Source organism: Rhamphochromis sp. 'chilingali', assembly GCF_963969265.1.
Source record: "Rhamphochromis sp. 'chilingali' genome assembly, chromosome: 6".
NCBI lineage: Eukaryota > Metazoa > Chordata > Actinopteri > Cichliformes > Cichlidae > Rhamphochromis > Rhamphochromis sp. 'chilingali'.
In genome coordinates, this window is record NC_137933.1 from 22438101 (window position 1) to 22461822 (window position 23722).

The 23722-nt window shown below is 40.8% G+C and overlaps 3 protein-coding genes and 1 long non-coding RNA gene across 4 annotated transcripts in view; 1 reads left to right on the forward strand and 3 right to left on the reverse strand.

The window, feature by feature from the left end:
• Nucleotides 1–387, reverse strand: part of mrvi1 (murine retrovirus integration site 1 homolog) — a 33159-nt gene extending 32772 nt beyond the window's left edge. Inside the window, exons 1-3 of the mRNA XM_080884352.1 lie at nt 336–387; nt 199–258; nt 19–74 (exon numbers count right to left, since the gene is read on the reverse strand). Of these exons, the coding sequence (XP_080740478.1) occupies nt 19–74; nt 199–258; nt 336–368 (149 nt within the window). The 5' untranslated portion in view covers nt 369–387. The remainder of the gene's footprint in view (nt 1–18; nt 75–198; nt 259–335) is intronic.
• Nucleotides 388–2773: 2386 nt separating this feature from the next.
• On the reverse strand, nt 2774–3584 carry LOC308398523. The gene is made up of 3 exons (XR_013971963.1): nt 3458–3584; nt 3019–3083; nt 2774–2936 (listed from the first exon to the last, which is right to left on the reverse strand). It is a non-coding gene; the product is annotated as an uncharacterized lncRNA (long non-coding RNA).
• A 1328-nt stretch (nt 3585–4912) lies between these two features.
• On the forward strand, nt 4913–12837 carry ctr9 (CTR9 homolog, Paf1/RNA polymerase II complex component). The gene is made up of 23 exons (XM_080885639.1): nt 4913–5090; nt 6340–6438; nt 6784–7023; nt 7111–7228; nt 7310–7399; nt 7716–7972; nt 8075–8182; nt 8264–8500; nt 8610–8828; nt 9033–9216; nt 9304–9392; nt 9486–9671; nt 9878–9965; nt 10055–10203; nt 10290–10406; nt 10490–10635; nt 10720–10791; nt 11171–11306; nt 11444–11599; nt 11692–11834; nt 11923–12019; nt 12134–12246; nt 12337–12837. The coding sequence occupies exons 1-23, from the start codon at nt 5046–5048 to the stop codon at nt 12749–12751; spliced, it is 3504 nt and encodes a 1167-aa protein (XP_080741765.1). The 5' UTR covers nt 4913–5045; the 3' UTR covers nt 12752–12837.
• Nucleotides 12838–14901: 2064 nt separating this feature from the next.
• eif4g2a (eukaryotic translation initiation factor 4, gamma 2a) lies at nt 14902–21990 on the reverse strand. The gene is made up of 19 exons (XM_080884709.1): nt 21886–21990; nt 20226–20351; nt 19973–20075; nt 19760–19891; nt 19612–19678; nt 19327–19478; nt 19109–19219; nt 18823–19005; nt 18559–18700; nt 18258–18475; nt 18071–18178; nt 17876–17968; nt 17690–17785; nt 17371–17586; nt 16985–17243; nt 16624–16828; nt 16287–16495; nt 16083–16204; nt 14902–15973 (listed from the first exon to the last, which is right to left on the reverse strand). Exons 6-19 carry the CDS (start codon nt 19408–19410, stop codon nt 15908–15910), a joined length of 2112 nt encoding a protein of 703 aa, XP_080740835.1. The 5' UTR covers nt 19411–19478; nt 19612–19678; nt 19760–19891; nt 19973–20075; nt 20226–20351; nt 21886–21990; the 3' UTR covers nt 14902–15907.
• Nucleotides 21991–23722: the final 1732 nt, after the last annotated feature.

Sequence of the window (23722 nt, forward strand, 5' to 3'; positions counted from 1 at the left end):
GCAATTAATTAAAAATACCTCTGAAGAACTTGGTTTGAATGTTCGTGTAACCTCATCAGCTCGGATTGCAGACCCTACAACACCGGAATAGAGGAACATTTTTCTAGTAACATCTGATTAGCATTCAATATGATGTCATGGCATTTAAAGTATCGAATATTCTCCCTTCAACTCTAAGCTCCACAATATCAAACATACCTCTATCATTCTGTGATTCTCCACATGAGCGTTCTTCATCTTTTCCATAAGAATGTCTTTCTAGACAGTTAAGGTTAAAAAATTTTTTTAAATGTGACAATTTCAACTTTCATTGTTAGGAATTTTTTTTTACTTACCTTTGATATTTCTCTGTCTCTCAGTGTCAACATAATCAGAGTTTCCTCAACTCCAGCCTGTGAACATACAGGCTTTTACTAACAACACAAACTCATTACAGTGTAGAAACAATTACACTCATCTCTTCTTACCCTCAATTCAGTGTTGACCTTCCTCAATTTGTTGAGGCTTTCTTCGGAGCATGTTTTCTCAAAGATGAGTTTTTCATTCTGTGTGGAAATGAAAAATGCTCGTTTATGTAAACATCAGCTTTATTTTATATAATGGAAAGCGCACAGATTGGGCATATTTTTAAGATGTACATTACCTTGTCTTCAAGCCTTCGAATATCACTCTGAAGACATTCAACCTCATTGCTCTGAAGATCAAAAAAAGAGACTTAAATGTAAATAGTTGCCATATAAAATAAGCCGAACGCAGCAGAAAGTTTCACTGTGGGACTGCTGAGAGTTTGACATACCAGTTTGGAGCAGCTATTCTGGGTCCGACTGGCTTTCTCCCGGGCCTCTTTAAATGCTTGACGTGTCTCCTCCAGTTCTTCTGTCAGAGATCTAACTCTCACTGCTGACCTCTGAGCACTTCACATGACAAACAAACCAAGACAAGCAAATTACAAGGTAATTACATGACTGACTACATGAAAAAAGATACTGACAAGAACAAACCAAACAATTAATAAATTAATAAATGTGTGTCTATGAGAAGATTGCTTAAGGAAAAGTCTGAAGGGCCTATTTGTGCCATTTGGAGTAAGTAACTGATGCTTATTATGTTGTTGATGTTTTTTAAGAAATGGGCTTGTTATATATGTATGGTGGGTGGAATGATTGTGAAGCATGCATTTTTTATGGCTTTAAAATTTTTAAAAAGAATTGGGTTTTGGATTTTTTTTAAATGTTATGTTGAGTTTTCTCTAATCCACACAGGATCAAAAGAATATATATATATATGTATATATAAATCACCAAGGTCGGTTTACTTCTCATTAGTGATCACGATTGACTACAACTGGTAGTTTCTCTTTATCAGCATAAAAGGGGTTTGTTTTACAGCACCAGCATGGTGGTGGTAGCGTCATGCTCTGGGGCTGTTTTGCTACCACTGGTACCGGTAGTGGAAAATGGATGAAATGATGAAGAAGGCTAGCTACCTATTCTTCAACTTCACCTCAAATCAACAGCTACAAGGTTGAAACTTGGACAGAGTTCGGTGTTCAAACAGGACAGTGATCCCAAACAGACATCAATACTTCTTTTGGAATGGATAAAACATTAAGCTTCTGGTCTTCCCAAAGCGATGACCGTAAACCTATTGAAAATGTATGACTGCACTCCAAAATGGGGCCTCGAAATCAATCATTTTAAATTAACTCCAACAGTTCTGCCAAGAAGAAGTCAAATCTCCATCCAGAATTTTATCAGAAGCTTGTTGACGGTACCAAACGAGTCTGGCAAGTCATCTTCACTTCATCCCTTCCACCAATCTAAATTAACTCTACCAATTCTGCTAAGAAGCATAATCAAATATCCTGCCAGAAGCTTGTTGATGCTTACTGAAGGATTCAATTGAGGTGAAACTTGCTAAGGGATGCTTAAAAAAATATTAATGGTGGTGTATGTACATGTATTTAGAGCCTTTATATATTATTTTGCCCCTGTGTGGATTTGAGAAAGTCTAAATGAAGGTCTTGCTTCTTTGGTCATTAAAGATGAATGCTGTACAATCATTCCACCCTGGAAAAAAAAGTACAGAGAAATCACTAAAAGCCCAAAATTAATAACATTTGTGCCCACAATGAGTTCATGTGAACTTCTACCCATAGCTGGTTTTCAGAGTTTATCTTATTTGTTTAAATATGCTTTTGAATATGTAGTCACTTCACAAAGGTGTGTCTGTTAGGCCTTATTCATATGAATAAGTTCACATAAACTAGTTTCACAATAGTTTGATACAAGTTAATCTGAGCAATCTGAACACTGATCATGTTCAGAGTTAAGATATATTTGTTAAAATATACGTGTTGTCCAAACCCGAGTTTACCTACATGAAATATGTGCAGTCTATAATGATTGGTATTGGTATTTCTGCTCATTTTTCAGTCATTAGATGTTTATTACACTTTTAGTGATCAGTTTCTCATTTTTGAAGTGCAAATAAATGATATGATATAGTTGAATAATAAAACTTGAATAATAAAACAATCTGCTTTTGCTGGAAGTTATTACAGTAGTGTAATCTTACATGCTTGAAATGCAGTTAACTGTGGGAGAAATTAGTTTATTCTTCACCTGACCAGCTTTGCTCGCAGCTCAGTGATGTCCAGAGTGAGCTGCAGGTTTGTGTCTTCACATTGAGCAACAGTCCTCAGCAGACTACTGTTCTGCTCACTAAGTTTGCGGTTGGCATGCTTCAGTTCAGCCACTGTACATGACAGGTCTTTTCCATCGCTGAAGCCAAAGAAATGGTTACTAATGTGTGAAATCAAACTGATTAGGGAGGCAAACAGAAGCAATGGTTAAACTAGAATAAAATATCCAACCAGAAACACAGCTGGCCTTCTGATGACGTCTCTTCACTTTGACAAAATGACAAACCCAGCCCTGAAAGGAAATCAGGAGTAATGAATTGTTTCATATTTAATAAACTGAGTCTCAAAACTCCGAATAAAACCTGGAAACACACCATTTGCATTTACAGGCTCTTCAGATGTGTTTGGCCGAGGTACATGGCTGCTGTCCTCATCAGTACTGTAACACAGGAAAACTGAGTGATATCACAGCTGATTAAAAAAAAAATTTTATTGATAGAAAAGTAGGGAAAAAAATAAATTTAACTGCATATGGCCTGCTGTGTTTGTAAAAAAGATCAAATGTGATAGACATTGTGGTAGACCATCTTCATCCCTTCATCTTTAAATTATTCTTCCCCTTGTTTTAGATGATTACCTTCAAAGGTAATTATTTAAAGTGGAGCTAACTTAAAAAAAGTCAAAATAAAAATATACTGTTGGGAACTTTAATCTGTAGTAACAATATATTTAATTGGATATGAAGCTTTAGATGTAATGCCAAGGTTGCATAACATCTCTAATAAGATCCCTTGTGTAGAGTTTAAGTCTCACCTGTCCTCGCTGCACTGGGTGATCCACGTCCTCATGGTGGAGTGAAACGTCTCTCTGCTCACATGTGGGTCCTGACAGTCAGGGTCAAGCAGCCGTTGCAGGGCAGCCAATCGGTCCTGCCCTGGGCTCTGAGCAGTCATGGTGTGCAGATACTCGAAAATGGTAGAGGCTAACACTTCTCCTGAAGGCAAGAGGGGAAAAGGAGGAAATGAAAAAGACGTCACACCATTACTGCACCGTTTTTTTGTCTAAATGAAATTCAGTCCATCTGTGTACCTGATTTGCTGCTATTACACGTATCATACACGATGTCAAGGAGTTCATGTTCAGATAATCCGCTTGTGTCTTTGCTGTCCTCAAACACATCGTTCATCCCACAGCCAGATGTCTCCCACACTTTACATGTGTTAGAAAATGTTAGAAAAAGAAATGAATATGCTGTATACTTGTTTGATACTAATACTGGATAAACTGAAACACTCACCATTATTGTCGTCAGACATTGTGTTTGTTTCTCCTGAAGCCACAGAGAGCAACTATGCTGGACATTCATGTCCCTGCATGACCTGAAATTTAAATAAACAAATGCATTTTTAACTTTGTGCATTGTGTCTGGAGGCTAAAACTAACAGACTAATATCATAAAATTGAACAGAAATTGGAATTACGTATTATCTTTGATGCAAATTGGATCATAGATGGTTTTTAGAAACTAAATCTAGCCAGTCTTCATAAAAAATGAGTTAAAAAATGCAGGTTTTCAGACAGTACAGTTGTGTTAAAGAACTGTCACGTGAACCAAATTTCCACCTCTGAAGATTTCTGCAGGGAAGACAATTCATATGGTTTACAGTTAGATTGGAAGACACATATGTTTTTGGTCTTATCTCATATAGCCTTTAAACATTTATTTTTAAACAGAAACAAGTCAGAAAAAAATCTTACTTTTCAGTCCGGAAAGGTTTTCTGTAAAGAAAATCATTCAGTAAGAAGCATCACCTTATTGTTTGTCTTCTACTCTTTAATTCTGAAATACTGTGAAGTCTTCAAGGTGCTTCTTTGGTTTTCAGGACTCACATCAAAACCAGCTGACATCCCCTCAGCCTCCCTCCACACCCTCCTCCCACTGCTTGCCAAAATGCAGCTCTGGAGAGGTTTGTGACAATGATGCACACAGTAAATTTAAATTCACACGTTTAACACATCAAATGCACAGTCTCCCCTTTGAATTCAGCAAATGTAGGAAGTAACTACCTTCCAGTGTGAGTGTGTGTGGCAGTTTATTCCCAATAAAACACTATTGTTTTATTGTATTGTAAGCGATGGCTCTCCCATTGTTAACTAAATTCGTCTTTTTTTTTGTGGCAGTTTCTCTTTGAGTTATAGTAACGACTGTATTTTTTTCTACAGTCATTGAGTCATAGTGTTTATGGTTTCTGCCCGGACATAATTTCAGTTGCGCCATCCGTGTGTTTCGGAAGCATGAATTAGCTACTAGCAGACAACGGGTGGAAGAAATTGTATTTTTATTTTTACAATTTTTTTTTAGATAAATCTAGCTTCGGGTCGTTTTGGTTATTCTTTCAAGATGTCTCGAGGCTCTATCGAGATCCCTTTACGGGACACAGATGAGGTAAATCTTTCCGTGAACCTGTTTTCACTAAGAGGATCTAGCTGTGCTGTTAGCCGCTTAAGCTAACTGCGGATAGCCTGAGCTGATGTTGTGTACCTGCTTACAGAGTGGCATTGTAACGAAAGCCTGGTGTATTTGTTTGCAATCTGGAGTTTAAACATAGTGACATTTTAATACTTGTCAGCTGTTCCAACTCCTTAAATATGCGTTCGGCGCCTGTGCAAAGCTTACTTATCGCGATGTTTTGTCGTCGCCGTTCTCAGTGATGCAGTAAACATTAAATTCTACTGAGGTGTTTTCTATTTAATTTAAGAGCCTGATAAGCGTTGTGGTATTTCAACACATCACCGAATTTGTGACAGATGTGTTGTAGTTGCAGGCAGTCGGTTGCATTAGTGTTTAGGCTACGTTAGGAGTGGACCAAGTATTAGAAACATATGCCAGTAATAGTCAGTATAACCAACACATTTATTGAACCTTGTAAGCATTTGCAGCAGCAAAGTTTTTCTATTAAACTGTGTAGGTCAAGTGAAATCTACCTAAGAAACTGACGTTGAAGAATTAAATGCAAAATGTTTTTTTTGTTAAACATATTTTGTTAAAATAGAAAATATGCAAGAGAGAAGATGGAAACCATTTTTTAAAGTAAAAATATAAGTACACACTTAATGTAAAATTAAAATCAAATATTCCAAAATTAAAGCAACACTATGTACAGTACAGAGTTATAAAGTCTGATGGCCACAGGTAGGCATGGTTATCAATCTCTGGGTTCTGTGCATAGAGGATGGCACTGACCAGCACAGACTCATAAAAAATTGGGAGCATCATCCCATAAGTATTAAAGTTCATTCATTAGACAGTAAATACAAGTTTGATTCTCCTTGTAGAGGACTTCTGTGTTTTAATCAGTGTAAACACCGAGGTATTTGAAATCCCCCATCGTCTCCACACAGACCCCATGGATGGAAATGGGGGTCGCTGGAGTTCTTGGCCTATTCATGCCCACAACCCGTTCCTTAGTCTTTGCTACATTAGGATGCAGGTGGTTTTCTTGCAGTGCGTAACAAAGTTTCCAGTTTCTAATTCATAACACTCTGAATTGATACATGTGTCAGGATTTACACTACTATTACAATAAAATAATATAATGCACATATAATCTGCATAGATATGTTTTTCCACTGGCAACACCATGCATGCTGAGATACTTACTGTAATAACATACATACATATCTGTGTTTTCCAGGTCATCGAGCTCGACTTCGACCAACTTCCTGAAGGAGATGAGGTCATCAGTATCTTGAAGCAGGAGCACACGCAGCTGCACATTTGGATTGCTCTGGCGGTGAGTCGATACATCGGCCCTAGACTTCATGGTTGTTGTTCTACAAATAATGATTAAGCTCTTTTTTCAGTTTATCCCAAACGTCAGTGTGACAGCTCGAAGTATTTTGTTTTCTCAACCCAAAATACAAAGATGTGACAGAGAAGCAAAATCGCACATTTGAGAACCAGAAAATTTCAATAAGTGAATTTTAAACAGTAAATTTCTTGTCAATCAGGTAGTTCTTAGATTCAGATTAATTACTGCATCAACTGATGTGTGTATAAATGTTAATTTGATGAAACGTGTACAAACAATGTGAAATTCCAATCGAGTGTGACAGTTTTCCTTCTATTTCTTCTTAAGTTGGAGTACTACAAACAGGGCAAAACAGAAGACTTTGTAAAGCTTTTAGAGGCAGCACGTATTGATGGAAACCTCGACTACAGAGACCACGAAAAAGACCAGATGACCTGTCTGGACACTCTGGCAGCTTACTATGTCCAGCAAGCACGTAAAGAGAAAAACAAAGATGCCAAGAAAGAGCTCATCACACAGGCTACGCTCCTGTATACTATGGCAGACAAGATCATCATGTATGATCAGGTAGGAAAAAAAGTAGCATAGCAGGTGATAAATGAGGTTATGTTTCTTGCATTTCAAGTAAATTGAACATACTGTTGTCTCAATCAGAACCATTTGTTGGGAAGAGCCTGTTTCTGCCTGCTGGAAGGAGACAAGATGGACCAGGCCGATGCTCAGTTCCACTTTGTCCTCAACCAGTCCACTAATAACATCCCTGCTTTGCTTGGTAACTTGAATATGAAACAGCGTAGGACTGAAATGCACTACACTGATTGACTGAAGTAATAACAATGTTGTTGTTAAACAGGTAAGGCTTGCATCTCCTTCAATAAAAAGGATTACAGAGGAGCATTGGCATACTACAAAAAGGCTCTGCGTACAAACCCCGGCTGCCCAGGTAAACCAATAACATGTTATGTCTTTAAACAGTCCCCGCATGCCTGTATTTAATTTATTATTGTTGTTGTCATGATCATCAATATTATGATGAAAATATTATTGTTGCAGCAGCAACAAGAGCCAGCATGTTCATGTTTTATGTGGCAAAGATATGTAGGTAATGAGCCACTTCATTGTTAACTTACAAATACAATTTATGAACAGAAGATCCTTGATTTTAAAAACACAGGACCGCAGATAATATATTTGCCCTTCACTCATATTGGTTCTAAAACGAATGTTCCCAACTTGTTCTTTGTCTTGTTTTTGTGTAGCTGAGGTGAGGCTGGGGATGGGCCACTGTTTCGTCAAGCTCAACAAACTGGAGAAGGCTCGTTTGGCTTTCGGTCGAGCCCTGGAGCTTAATTCAAAGTGTGTGGGAGCGCTCGTTGGTTTGGCTGTTTTAGAGCTCAACAACAAAGAGGCAGACTCCATCAAGAACGGAGTGCAGCTCCTTTCGCGGGCCTACACCATCGACCCCAGCAACCCCATGGTGCTCAACCACCTCGCCAACCACTTCTTCTTCAAAAAGGTAATCACGGCTGTGTTGTTGAAATGCGGTGAAAATATAAGTTTTAGCCTTTCGCTGTTATTAACTGTTCTTCGTGCCTATGTGCTTTCTGCTTCCTCTCAGGACTACAGTAAAGTGCAGCATCTCGCTCTGCACGCTTTCCACAACACCGAAGTTGAGGCCATGCAGGCTGAGAGCTGCTATCAGTTAGCTCGCTCGTTTCACGTGCAGGTACGATCCCAACCAGCCGCGTGCAAGCTTGTTATTGTTTACTGAGATCGCCATTCATATCTGTGCTTTCTTCTTCCACAGGAGGACTACGACCAGGCGTTTCAGTATTATTACCAAGCCACTCAGTTTGCCTCGTCCACCTTTGTGCTGCCGTTCTTCGGCCTGGGGCAGATGTATGTATATCGAAGAGACAAAGAAAATGCAGCGCAGTGCTTTGAAAAGGTTTTAAAGGCTTACCCCAACAACTATGAGACTATGAAAATCCTTGGGTCTCTCTATGCAACATCTGACGATCAGGAAAAAAGAGACATTGCAAAAGTGTGTATTCTCATGTCACTTATCTCATAGCTTGGAAAATTGTGCCAGACATATTTTGATAAATATGCTTAATGGTTACTGGATATATTCCACTGTTTTTGTTTCATAGGGGCACTTGAAGAAAGTAACAGAGCAGTACCCAGATGATGTGGAGGCGTGGATTGAGCTGGCACAAATTCTGGAGCAGACAGACATCCAAGGAGCGCTGTCCGCTTACGGCACAGCTACGCGCATCCTGCAGGAGAAGGTGCAGGCCGACGTTCCCCCCGAGATTCTCAACAACCTGGGGGCTCTGCACTTCAGACTGGGCAACCTAGGGGAAGCCAAGGTAGCTAATAATATACCATAAATGCAGTTTAACCTGAGAGCTCCTGAACTAAGTATAGCTTCATTTAGTTGGGAATTTATTCAGTTAATATGGAACTGCAGAATATTACTGGATGCCTGTGGTATTTACTGATCATCGAGTGTACATAACTCTGTATAAATAGTAGAGCTAATTCAAGACGGGGTCATGTCTTGTTCCCACCAGAAATATTTTCTAGCTTCTCTGGAGCGAGCCAAAGCCGAAGGAGAGCATGACGAGCATTACTACAATGCCATTTCTGTCACCACCTCCTACAATCTGGCCCGTCTGTACGAGGCTATGTGTGAATTCCACGAAGCCGAGAAACTCTACAAAAACATCCTCAGAGAACATCCCAACTATGTGGATTGTAAGCATGCATCGATAAAACATGAGCCTATGAAAAAACAAACAAACAACAAGTTTCCACTCTGTGATTGTTTATTTTGGCCTGCAGGTTATTTGCGTCTTGGAGCGATGGCTCGGGACAAAGGAAACTTCTATGAAGCCTCCGACTGGTTCAAAGAAGCTCTTCAGATTAATCAGGTACAGCCTGGTGTTAAATGTCATCGATAGACAAAGTCTGCTGCAAAAACTCTTTTTTTTTTCTTTTTCCATTAAGTGATATTTGTTCTGCAGGATCACCCGGATGCCTGGTCCCTGATAGGAAATCTTCACCTGGCCAAACAGGAGTGGGGTCCAGGTCAAAAGAAGTTTGAACGTATTCTCAAGCAGCCGTCCACGCAGAACGACACCTACTCCATGCTGGCTCTGGGTAACGTGTGGTTACAGACGCTGCACCAGCCCACCAGAGACCGTGAAAAGGTACGTGGAAACCTGCTGTCGGGACACCGATTGAATATTTAACTGTGTGAGAGAGCTTAAAGAACACTTGTAAAACAGCATAGCAGTTCACTGAATGCTATTGCTAAATAAACACAGGCAGCTGGTTAGCATAGTTGTTACAAAGTTCAGCTATGTGCAGGCACTTGAGTAAAACATGTGCTCGCTGGTGATAAATGTCTCGGCAGGAAAAGAGACACCAAGATCGAGCCCTGGCAATCTACAAGCAAGTCCTGCGAAATGATGCCAAGAACCTCTATGCCGCCAATGGCATCGGTCAGCCACTCTTCAGTCTCTCTTATCTTTTTTATCTGTTCTGCTGTGTGTGTTTTGCATTAAGTATATGCATATATTTTTATGTCTAGGTGCTGTCCTTGCCCACAAGGGCTACTTCAGAGAGGCGCGAGATGTTTTCGCGCAGGTGAGGGAGGCCACAGCTGAAATCAGTGATGTGTGGCTAAATCTGGCTCACATCTACGTGGAGCAGAAGCAGTACATCAGCGCCGTGCAGATGGTAAACGCCTCACTTGTGTTAAACTGTTACAGTTTTTGTCTTTCCTTTGCTTTTTCCATTTAAGTTTTTTTCTCTCTGTCTGACAGTACGAGAACTGCCTGAAGAAGTTTTACAAATATCAGAACACAGAGGTGCTGCTTTACCTCGCACGTGCACTCTTCAAATGTGGCAAACTGCAAGAGTGCAAACAGATGCTTCTGAAGGTAAAATGAAATCAGAGGCTTATGCTTCATTCTGCAGTGTGGGGGGAAGTGTAACTCTGTCTTTCTGATGTTCCTACATCAAGGCCCGTCACGTGGCACCCAATGACACAGTGCTGATGTTTAATGTGGCCCTGGTGCTTCAGAGACTGGCCACCCTTGTGCTTAAAGATGAGAAGAGCAACTTGAAGGCTGTGCTCAGTGCTGTCAAAGAGCTGGAACTGGCTCACAGGTAATGATTTGATTTATGTTCCCACCTCCCTGTCTCGTCCTCTGGCCGTCCTTTACTAATCCTGCAGTGTCATCTCCCTCACAGGTACTTCAGCTACCTCAGCAAGGCTGGAGACAAGATGAGGTTTGACCTCGCTCTCGCTGCTTCTGAGGCCAGGTCAGTCTGAGTTGTTTCACAGTTCAAAATATTCCTTATTTAGTTTATACTGATCCTGGGTCAGTGCAACCTTTTAGTTCATCCACAGATTGTTTTAGCTTCTTTCTGAACCCCAGTCTTCTGATTGGCTGCCCCTCATAAAACAGCAGGTTTGTGGGGTTGTGGTGTGGATCTGGTTCCCACTGACATCATACAGACCCAAGAGTAGAAAGACCAGTTTGAAATGGAGTGTGATGATTTGGCAGTACTTCTATCAGTCTTTAATTTAATGAGCTTTTTTTTGGGGGGGGGGGGGGGGGGGGGGGGGGTGGGTGGGGGGTGCTGTGTTTGGTGTCTTTTGTAACATAATTTGGAATATTGGTGTGTTTTGGGAATGCAGGCAGTGCTCTGACTTGCTGAGTCAAGCTCAGTACCATGTAGCTAGAGCCAGAAAGCAGGACGAGGAGGAGAAAGAGCTTCGAGCCAAACAAGAGCAGGAGAGAGACCTGCTGCGCCAACAGCTGATAAAGGAACAGGTACCTTTTTTTTTTTTTTTTTTTAAAGTAATCACCATGATGCATTTCATTTTGCCCATAATGTCTGACTGTGATTCATTTTTTAAATAAACTAATCAGTCATCTGTTGGGTTGTCTCAATAACTAACTTTCTTTAGGAGGAAAAGAGGAACAGAGAAGTGGAGGAGCAGAAGAAGCTTTTGGAGCAAAGAGCTTTGTATGTGGAAAAGACCAAGAACCTGCTGACCTTTGCAGAGGGATCAAAGGAAATGCCCAAAGAAAAGAAGAAGGGCAGCAGTGGTGGAGGAGGACGTGTGAGTGTTAATACGGCTAAACCCAGCAGCGAGCTCTAAACTGCACTTAATGCATTGTGGTTAACACTTTTTCTTTTGTTTTTCTCTCCAAGCGTAAGAAAGGAGGCGACATGGACGATTTTGTTAATGACGAGTCTGACGAGGACCTGCCGTTGAAGAAGAAGAAGAAGAGAAAGGCCAGTAGCAGCGAACAGGAGGAGGATGAGAAGGGAGAGAGGAAGAAGAAGAAGAGGAGGTAAGTGTTCTGCAGTGAATGCAAAATGTTGTTTAGTCTGACTGCAGAGCACAACATTTAGATTCTGGGATTCAATTTTGTGTTGCAGACCTGCTAAAGGAGGAGAAGATGACAGCGATGAGGAAGGAACATCACGACCCAAGAAGCAGCGTAAACCCAAAGAAGGACGCAAGAAGATCGAGAAGGTCCGCTTTAGTCATTATTTGCTGTTTTTCTCTGTCTCAATTAGTTTTCAGAATTTACAAAATCAGTTTTCAGCTCCAGTTTCTCTTATAATTGTAACATCTTTCTCATTTCAGTCTCAGCCTGAGCGTCTGCCTCCGTCTCTTAAAGGAAAGATCAAATCTAAGGCTATCATTTCGTCTTCTGAGTCCTCCTCAGATGAGGATGGACTGAAAATAGCAGAAGACAGGTAAAAGCTTAATGTGAGATTTTTACAGTATTACGAAGCCTTGAAAACATTATTTGACACAAACCTCATGGCGCTCTTTCTCCCATCCAGACATCAAAGAGACAGTGGTTCGGGATCTGACGATGAAGTCGGCCACAGGAAGCGCATTGCATCTGACAGCGACTCCGACGGCGGCCGTAACCGCTCCGGTAGTGAGGCAGGCAGCCCTCGGCGCTCCGCCGGCTCTGACGACGACGAATCTGGCAGCGACCGTCCAGTGAAGAAGAGAAGGGTGCAGAGGCAGTCTGACTCTGAACAGTCGGACAATGAGAGCAAGAGGAGTCGGTCGGGATCAGATGATGAATCTAGGGCTGGATCACCCGCTCCGGCATCGGACCGAGGATCTGAAGCGGGATCGGACAACGAGGGCTCCCCACGCCGCTCTGACAACGAGGGCTCCCCACGCCGCTCTGACAATGGCTCCGAGCAGGAGGCCTCCAACAACGAAGATGATGACAGTGATTAACTCTTCACATCACCCAGACTCGTGTAACGCTGAGAAAACTCTTAAACATCTGCATTTTTGTTTGAAATAAAAGCAGAATTTCTGTCCGTATGAGAATTTTTTTTTGCGCATAGCGTTTTGGTCACATCTTACTGGGAATTTCTTTTCTTGATGTTTTGTTAAAATTTGCTAAAATGTGTAAAGAAAAAAAAAAGTTAAATAAAAAAACCCCAAAAAATTTGTTGCTTATTTTGTACAGATGTTTATTTGCCTTTGAAAAGTACCGGTAAGGTGTGCAGGGGCTGTAAACCACAGTAGAGCATTAAAAAAGGTGTCCTATACTTGTGCTCGACAGCAGGGGCATCGTGATGTGATCAAACACCTGCTGAGTTAAATCAGGTCGACACATCACTGTAATTGTTGACTGCTATGCCTGGTTACGCTGATGTTCAATAAGACTACTATTCATTCATACTAACAATGGGTTCATACCACATCTTTTCATCTCTATTTCCTCCACAGTCATAATTTGTCATGCAAGTACAGGTATATTTATATTTATGTTTTACATTTTTGGTAAGGTGGTGTTGATAAAATACTGAGAGAAACACTTGATTTAACATTGTTTTTACTTGTGTATGAAGACAAATCACTAAAACTATAGACAAACATGTAGCAAGTACGTAAAAGTCATAACAATTCAACCTGCAGTAAGCACCATCTGCTTTGTTAGGTACAGCCGTTCAACTCACACAACTATCCAATCAGCCAATCACGTGGCAGGAAGCTCATTTAGGCTTGTAGATGTAGTCAAGACAACCCACTGAAGTTCAAATTGAGCATGAAAATGGAGAACAAAAGTGATTTAAGTGACTTTGAATGTAACATGGTTGTTGGTGTCAGTATTTCAGAAACTGATGGGATTTTCTCACTCAACCATCTCGAGGGTTTAAAGAGAATGCCCCCCCCCCAAAAAAAGGACACATGCAATGAATGAGTGATGGTTCTCTGCTTTGTTGATATCTGAGATCAGGATTTTTTTGAGGCAGCTGTGATTCAAAGTACCTGTTACAAGCAAAGTAAACATAAAGTCATCACTGAAAACACAACATGTCATGTCTTAATGGCCACAGCAGTACAAGACAACAGTGGGTGCCACTCTTGAACAGGAAACCGAGGCTAAAATTCCCACAAGCTCACCAAAATTACACAATAAAAGGTTGGAAAAATATTGCCTGCTGTGATTAGTCTCCACTTCAGCTACATTGCTACATGATGGGGTCAGAATTTGGTGTAAACATAAAAGCATGGATACATCCTGTCTTGTATCAATGGTTAAGGCTTCTGAGGGTGTGTGATAGTTTGTTTGGGCCCCTTAGTACCAACTAAACACTGTTTAAACACCACAGCCTTTGTATGGTGGCTGACCATGTCCATTCCTGTAGGACCACATTGTACCCACATACCTGCTTCTAGCAGGATAATGTGTCATATCACAAACCTCAAATCCTTTTAAACATGACAATGAATCCACTTTATTCAAATGGCCTCAACAAGCACCAGATCTCAGACCAATGGGGCACATTTGAGATGTGGTAGGAGATTCATATCACATATGCAGCATCTGTGTGATGCTATCATGTCAACATGGATCAGAATCTGAAGCATGTTTTCAGCAGCTTGTTCAATCTATGCTATAATTTTAATAAACTGAAGGTGTATGTTTCTAAATCAAGGACACTGCCTCTCACCTACCTACTCCATGATGTGCTGGTCAGTCAAAGGCACATGTTCAGTAAGACAGATTACCCAAATGCACCACTGAATAACACAGGGAACCATTACCTGCTGTGGCTCTCTGTACAATTCCTCCATCTATTAGTACAAGTATACACACTGCAGTAGATGTACACCCTTAACACCCTACACATCTTCTACAGAGAAAACGGCAGCATGAGAGGGGCACCTCAATTTCAACTTTATATTGCAATTTTATGTGGTGTAATATACACTACAATAGTCACTTCATAGTGTCATAACTATGTTCTTGTGATCCGCGTGCTTTGTGGCCTAAACCTGAGAAGTCACAGCTTTTTAGGAGGACATACCATTTTTCAAGTCTTATGACTTTGGCTGGGGAGGTGGAAAAAGGACACAGCAGGACAAAGCCATCAACTGTTAAACTTTATTCAAGGTTGATCTGTAGTTGTACACTCGACTTCTAGCACACAATGTTACAACACTCCAGAAGAAGAGTACACAAACAGTACATTCTTGGTAATTTCATGAAGATAAAAAGACCGTTTAAGAACTTGACAAATATGGCAGATGGACAAAATTTCCACAAGTGACAAACAACCGTAGCAAAGGAAACCAAGCTTTGGCTGTCTCAATGTCAAAACCCGAGACATTCAAGTATAGTCCGAGAAACAGAGGTATATCCTTATAAATTAAAAAAGAAAACAAAAAGGCCACACAGATTCATTCCTGACAGCACAACTTGTTTCATACATAAAAAAACCCCTCTCGATTCATTAAACTACAAGGCGGTAACTGAAATCACACCGTGCAAGTAAAACAGGCCTCACCCAGGTTAAGAAATGGTCGATTTCTAAGCATTAGTCTCATTATAATCATGGCAGACAACAATGTCATGATCATGTTTAACAAATCAAGGGAAGTTAAATTTTTACTATTGCAACGACTCATGATGTTTAAGCAAAGTGCATTTAAAAACTGATTAGCAAATGTAGATTAAAAAAGGAGAAAGCCTCTTTGCAATGCGAGCTCCCTCTTTTGTAAACAGTTTTTAAATAATTGCGACAGCACTTGGTGACTCCTACCAGATGTAAAAAGGTGACAAAAATGGGTCAAGTTCTGGGTGCTGGTGCATTTTCCTGCTAAATACTGTCTACTCTTAAACCCAAGTTGATTGAAGTGTATAAAACATCTGCTGTAGGACATCAAAGAGAACAGTATAGAAACTTGGAGCATAAATAAGATTTGTGATGCTGGCAGAACAATCTCATTGTGAAATGAACTGTAACAGTGGTTACAAGAAGAGCGTGAAAGACAGGAGGAAAAAAAACAAAAACAAAAAAGATGGAAAAATAAGGAGGGAAAAAAAAACCCCCAAAACAAGTCTGCATCTGATAAGACATGGCTTTGGCCTATTCCTCAGTACTCTTCATCCTCTGACTCCTCCTCTTCTGCAGTCTCCAGCCAGGTCAGCCACTGATTCACCTGCACCAGAACAACAATACAGCCACTGAAGTGTTTCATTCACAAATAGGCACAATGGTGTCAATGGAGGCAGTCCACACAAAGCCATACTTCAATGGCTGCACATTACCTGAAATAATGCTTTTCCTTTCCCTGGATACTCTTGGGTGAGATCTTCTTTCCATGAAAGGAAGGCTTCCTCTTCAATTATTTCCATGTCATAAAAGTTCACATAGTAGCGTAGCAGCATGCCTAATTGGAAAAAGGAAAATAAGTTAGCAACCAGCTTTATTTAAGGTTATGTTTTATTGTAACTGCACATGCATGCACGCACCTTTAGGGAACCTCTTGGCATTGCAGTGCACCTGCAGGGCATACAGTGCACTGACTTGCAGCTCAATGTGATCGTGAAGAAACTTTTGCAACACCGGCTTGAAAGAGAGCAGGAGCTGCTTCTCTTCCTCCAGCTGGTCCTTACTGGGCGATGCATGCTGCTCTTCATCATCGTCAGGGTTGCTCTCGTAAGCAATGTACTGCAAGAAACTGGAGGACCAGAAGACCAACACACGTTAAAGCACTTGACCGAAAACCACAAAAATACAGTGGCTGATGGCATGTGCTTGCTTCATCAATGCAGACCGAGTCACTATAAATACTGTCCACTGCTGTACCTGGTCATGAGAATGTTGACAAAGCCTCTGTCGGTGTGAAGTTTTGGAGAGATGTTGTCTTTGATCCACTTGTAGATTGACTGCGGAGAAGGATCCACTTTGATCTGCTTCAGCAGCTCCTTTTCCAGCTTCATCAGTGGGAACAAAAAGCTGAGGCCTTTACCCTCCAGAATCTCCAGCATCCGGTCCTTGTTCTGGTCAATTTCTATGGGAGCATAATTACTAGTCAGTAATGGGGAAGAAGAGAAAAAAAAACAAAAAACAAAGAGAACCCACACACCAATTCTTCCTCCTAAAGAGAAAAGAAAACCAAATGACACTGAATTTAAAACCAGTGTGGCCAGTGTGTCCTTTCACCTACCAGGCAGCATCTTCTGCATGTTGACCTTGCTCTGCTGGAAAAGGTCAGTCAGCCACTCACGGTCTTTCAGTTTCACCAGTTGCTGCAGACAGAGCAGGAAGAGTGGGAAATGTGTGCCATTCTCCAGCTGATGGGCCAAGTCTGCAATGCTGACCAGATCAGCAATGATCGCTCGTGCTGCAAACTGAGCCAGGTACGACTTCACCAGTGGGATTTCTTCCTCAATCTTGGGACACTGGTCCAGAACACCCAGGAAGGCCTGTTTGAAAATGTGCGGCAGGCACAAGGTTAATATGGTGTATTTGATTACACTGTCAATTTAAAAAAAAAAAAAAAAAAAAAAAAAAAAAAAAAAAAAAAAAAAAAAACACTTTAATGAAACTTGCCTGCAATATGTTGTCACCAGTGACGAGGCCCTCTGTGCAGAGGGTGTGAATCAGAGTGCTTGCATGTTCCTTATCTTCATCTGAACGATCGAGTGAGCAGACTATGATCTTGTTCAGCATCTCTGACAAGAAGTGTTTGGGGGCCTTCATCTCTTTCACAGCACTCACTGCATCGTTAACATTTTTGTTGTTTAGGTAGTCTGTGAGTAGTGTCTCCTTTAAAGATGAGGGGGGAATAAATAAAAAATATCAGGCTATGAAGGCCCCATATATAACACATTACTTAGGAAGTCATGGGTAAAGCTTTGAACAAACTTACCGTCATTTTGCACAACTCTTCCTTTGTGGGAGGAGCCTTTTTGTTAGACTTTGCAGGTTTTTCCTGAATTGGAGGAGGATTGGCTTTAAGACCAAGCTGTAGGGCCACAAAAAGAAAACTTAGCATGCATTTCCTGAAACTGCCCCATCAGCTCTGCTCACATGTTTTAAGTCTATTGTCTGTTACCTGTCCAACTGGAGAAGGCATCATTGTCTGTGGCGGCAGCTTTGGCACTTGGTTTTTATTCATAATGAAGGACTGTGCTGGCCTCAGACTGATCTGGAATGACGGAGTATTAATGCATCAGATTAACCACAATTTATTATCACATAATCATGTGCAACAATGACACTAACAAACCATCAATGTAAGCAGCTGTACCTCATCTGCATTGACTTTCCCCTTCTTGCTGAACCTTGGAGCCATATCCTTTGACTGCATCTGGACTGAGTGATTCTGTTTATGGTTGAAAACTGGTGAATTTCTCCCCTTTGAAAAGTTTAAAAACAGAATGAGTATTGCACTGACCATCTCAGATTAAAACAAACAGAGCTGAACTATAATGTACCTGGTTCGGTTTTATGAACGGCTTGCTTTCATTTTCATATGGCTGGTGTGACCCATTGCTGTTTCCACTGTGGCCATTAAAGAGTGGGCTGCTACGGTGACGACCCATGGTTGGTGAGTAGTGGTCCTGAATTACCCCTGGAGCACTGCCGCGGTGGCGACCCATGGTTGGGGAATAGTGGTCCTGAATTACCCCTGGGCCTGTGCCGATGCCACTTCCTACACAACATAAGACAGAGCCTTTAGAGACTGAAATCGCTGCATGAGTTACACTTCAAAGAAAGCAGCATGACTCTACATACCAGGCATTTGTCCAAACATGTCGGCCAGCCCACCAAGAGTCTCCCTATCATACTTGATCTTTCCTGGAAGGAAGGAGGAACTGTCCATGAAGAAGTCATTCCTTATTGAATCACTTGAAGGTGGAATAAAAACGCCCAAATCCTACAAAGCACAGAAAAAGTCAGGATCCAAGGATACACCGATTGTGGGCTACATTAGTCATCCAGCAAATCAGATCAATCCTCATCAGCCTGTGATAAACTGAAAGGATATGGTCAACTAACCTTTACTGCATCTTGACGAACTTGGGTAATAGTCTTTGGTCCATTGTCAACATAAGCTTTCCGAGGCACCCAGTTGTTGTGTCGCAGCTCCACCGTGTTCTGCAGCAGGAAGCGAATCCGTGCAGGCAGATCATTGCTGTTGGTTAAGGATTGCATGCGAGCAAAGTACTGGTCCATCAAAGACTGTAAGCGAGAAAAAGTAAAAATAATTTTAAAAAAAGTTATTGAACAACCAAGGACTTCAAGACAAGACTCATCTTTTTCAGTTTAATTTCCACACACTCACCTTTGCCTTTTCATGATCAAGTTTAGGACCAACTGTTTTCATTATCTGACAGAGGCATTCCAAATCTTCACCAATATCCTTAAGTGGGACTCTCTTCTTCTTCTCCAACAGCTTAAAGAACAAAATAATTAAACAACTGTTAATTTCTTACACCACAGGAATGAAAACTGGATTTTTGATAAAACCATCCCATGTACTTGCGCTTTATTAGAACTTACTGTTTTAATGCACTTGTGGAGAATAGATTCATGGATGAGGTTGAGTTTGCCCAGTTCACCGATGAATTTGATGTTGCCCAGCATCTTGATCTTTGCAATTGCACGCTGTTCCTCCTCCTCAGAGGTGAGTGGGCTGTCATGTTTGTCGAAGTCTACAGTGGATTGAAGAAGAAAGAAGAAGAAGAAGAAAAAAAAAAAAAAAAGTTTAAATAACAGCTCTCAAAAAAATCCTTGACCAAATTCCCATTTTGTAACAGTCCACAGTTACAAATGCAAGTTACTCACGGTCAACATTCCTGGCACGATTCTCAAACTCATCTTGAAGCTTAGAAATCAGAAGCCTTCGGAAGGTCTGCAAGACAGAAGTCATTCAAAATCCAGACAGAAGATACTCAACAGGAGTACAGAGTACATTTGAATGCTTAAAACTTACACTATTCTGCTTTTGTGTTGCCTGACTTTCTGTTGTTGGGGCTTCAAAGTTTGGTGCATCTTCTGCCAAGCGTAGACATAGTTGAGCGTACAACTGGCTATACTTGGGCTCTTCGAGGGCTTTGTCAACAATCTTGAGAAACACAAAAACGCATTAAGATCCCATTTTTAAATATTCTATGAATAGGAGAACAGCAGTTAGGAAAATACTCACCAACAAGATGATTCCTTTTAAGACAACTTTTGAATCTACACCCACATTGAGGAGCTCCAGGCATAGTTTGTCAAACTTCTCAGGAGTCAGCTTATTAAGTATGCTGAAGGCGAAAGAAACGTTTGTATTAAAAATCTTAAATGATAATACAGCACAAACAGCAGCCTTCAACATCCATATTAAAATGACATTTAAACAATACAAATTACAGTTTACGTAAAATAAGTACAAATCCGTTTAAAGGGAAACGTACCCTCTCACTTTTCTGAAGATTGCATCATTTTGCCCTTTCTCGTTGGAGGAGCTGGCATCTCGTCTAGTGCTTCGAGAAGGTACCCATCTCTGAACGCTAGAACCTGGGGTTTTCCCCAGGAACTCGCTATAATCAACAAAGACAGCAAAGGTTATCAGGGAAATGGTCTTGTCTTGCTGATATTTAGCCCGGATTTGGTTACACAGACAACATAGTTAAGAGTCTCACTTTTAGCCAGGAATGACAAATATTGTGCTCCTACTTGAAGTTTGCGTGACTTATTATAGAACAAGTTATGGTACAAGTCAGACCGCTTCAATTCACATGCTGCTGGTTCAGTGTTGCCAGTGTCATAACGTTCACACTGGCAACACTGAACCAACTTGTAAAACTGCTGTGACAGAAGGCTTTGAAATTCCAAGATTAGGACTTTATTTAGATTCTTTAACCTAAACAAAAGGAAGCTACTGTCCTACCAGGGCACTGAGTCATATCCTTACATTTTTAGCCATTTTCTTTTCAGCTTCACTAAACCAACTGCAATTTGTTTCAACATGAATATGGCAGTGAAAGTTACACTCTGTTCAACCGTTTTAGTAACATTAGAGGGAAGCTACTGGAGTTTCTTGTAAACAATGATCTATTTCTACAAGTAGTTTAAACCAGCCTCAACTGGTCTTCTCCCTGCCAGTTCTGCTCCCCACCCCCCACACTTCAGGAGGCAAACAACACACTGAATCAGGCTGGGTTCAACTGAGCCACAGTCACCACCACCTGCTATGATTGTTTCTCGCTTAAGTAACTGCAAACAAATCATGTTTATTCAGATTGTCTTATCTACAAAAAAGCAAAAGAAAAGCCCACACATCCAGTTATTGCATATTTTTGACAATTTCACCATGTGATAGTACACAGCTACAAAGTGCAGACAAAAGACTGCAAAGTTCAGCATAGTACTGATAAACCACAGCTGAACAACCATCCTGGAACACCCAGTTTTGTAGTTAGATTACAAGGGCTCGATTCTGTCACATATAATACTTGCATTTTACTCATGTTGTTACACATGAAAAGACCTAAAGCATGAAGTCTAACCAGACAGTCATACTTTACTCAGGTTTATGCGTTTTTGAAGTTGATCACTAGTAGGTTACAGCAGTTGGCAGTTTGATAATTTGTGTTCTCAGTTCATTTTCACTGTCAGTGCACATTTCAATTTAGCATTTGTTTAGAAGTTGTCAACTGTGTGTTCTTTTTTCCCTTTTTTAAATATTAGTTTAGGGTCACTTTTGAAAAAAAGACAATATAACAATTGGGGAGTATTTGTCAAGGGTAAGATGTCAGACTGATGACTGACACGTCCATTTATGAAATTTCAGTTTTGAGTATAACAGGTGAAACACTAATTGTGATTCTTGTAAACATCTGTATGTGGATGATGTGATGACTAATGTGTTACATGTATAATAAAGTTAAAAAAAACAACAACAATCACCTGTTGCCGACAGTTTTGGGATAGTGCTGAGGTGCACCCCCACCTCCTCCCCCTACACTGTGATACAAAAAGAGGAAAAATGTTTTTTAACTTAACATTTTGGGAACTATGTGAGAGGTGCTTGGGTGTAAATGGAGCCAGACATGGTGGAGTAATGTTGAATACCTGAAACGAGAAGGACCTCCTGGTGCGACGACACTCTCCACTTTGGCGGCTTGACAAAGAATATCTGAAAAGAATTGAGTCCTGGGAGTGGGGGGGGGCAAAGAGCTACCTGGAAGTCAAGACACAGCAGCATATTAGCCAAGACCTAACGTGTATGTGTATGACACCTAACGTGTCATACACAAACAAGGCCACAGTAGCACATCTGACTGTTATGAAGACACATGCAAACACAAGACAATAATACCCAACGTACTCTTTCGCTTTTGGTTTCCGTTTAGTACGTTTCAGGGAACTTGCGAAGGTACATCAACGCTAACACGTGTCCCCTTACCAGTAATGTGGAAGCAGAGCATGCTAGCGTTGCGTAACTGGAACATTTCCTAGCACAACAAGCTACTGAGAAGTCAACGCCCGGTTTTCCATTATCTATGTTTATTCAAATTACCTTTTGAAACTAGAATATTGCATGGAGATCTATAAATCAGCTAGAATAAACGTAATCCTAATAACAATTGGCATCGTCACAGGAAACGCTTTGTGAAAGTAGGACAAATCTATAATTTTAACTCCACCGACAGCGGATAAAAACATATTTGTTAGTACACGTTTAGTTACCCGTTTTCTAGCATTCCCCACGAATGTTTGAGATTCCACCGCTACCAAAAACCCCAGCACGCTGGTAAAGAGTCTTTTGTTTAACCAAAACTCATGTTTAATATGTCAACCAAACTGTCACGAACTTATACATTTTTTAATAATTAGAAAATTCTTCACCCTAGTCAAGCTGGAAAATCCTAACAGTGGGATTGATGAGGCCTTTGTTTAGAAACCGGATGTCCACGCACCGACATTTTGGTTTTGTTCTGTAGGCCGCCGGTAAGCTATGAGCTAACAAGCTGTAAACAACTCAAAGCCTTCAGTCTGGCCATAAACCCCATACCTCACAACTTATTCGATGCTGACCAGGCGAATCAACGCCAAAGAAGACATATCTAACTTGATATTTTGCCGCCGCCCCAAATTCTTATCCACCATCACCAACTAAAGCGAACTTTCTAGTAGACCGGCTAACCTTAGCCAGGCCAAACAAAAAAAAAAAACCCGCAAGATCTTACCTTTACAAAAGGAACGTCAGCTTAATTGTTTTCTTGTCAACCAAGAGATAAAAAATAAAATCAAGAAAGAAACGAGAGCTCAAAATTAGTTTTTAACCTATAAGGGTTATGCAATGTCGCCCTCAAGAACACGACGGCTTGGCTCTGTTAGCTACTTGCTACGGCGAAGGAAAGAGCGACGGCTGTATAGGTACGTCATATGAACTCTGCTATTTGAATGGGATGGCTCTGACGTCATCACCCACGCCCTGCCGACGGTCACATGTTGCGTTTCGCAATTCAGTTTCACCCCACCCGCTAGGCAGGTTTGTTTTTCTTTTCAACGTCGGGAGACATACAAGAACAAAATCTGACCACTATTTAAGAATCACGTCAGGCCACATCACTCACTTTTTCTCGTGTTAGGGACTACTTTCTGTCACAGAGTAGAAAAGCTTCAAACCAAGCACAAACTAAAAGAATTACGCAAGCGGTCGAACTTTTTGTCTCATTAAGTAACCATCATGAGGTACAGTAAGTAAATAAACCTTTGCTATCAAATGCATTTGGCTCTGGTTTATCTGCTAGGTTTTTATTTACATATTATTTCATCTGCCTTTTTCCAATCTTTTCAATCTTCGTTTAAAATTATGAAATAATGTGGTGACATTTCAGACTGTAATAAAATTGAGTTAACTGACCTTAATATGACATTGATTTGTATTTCTATTTTGCCTTTT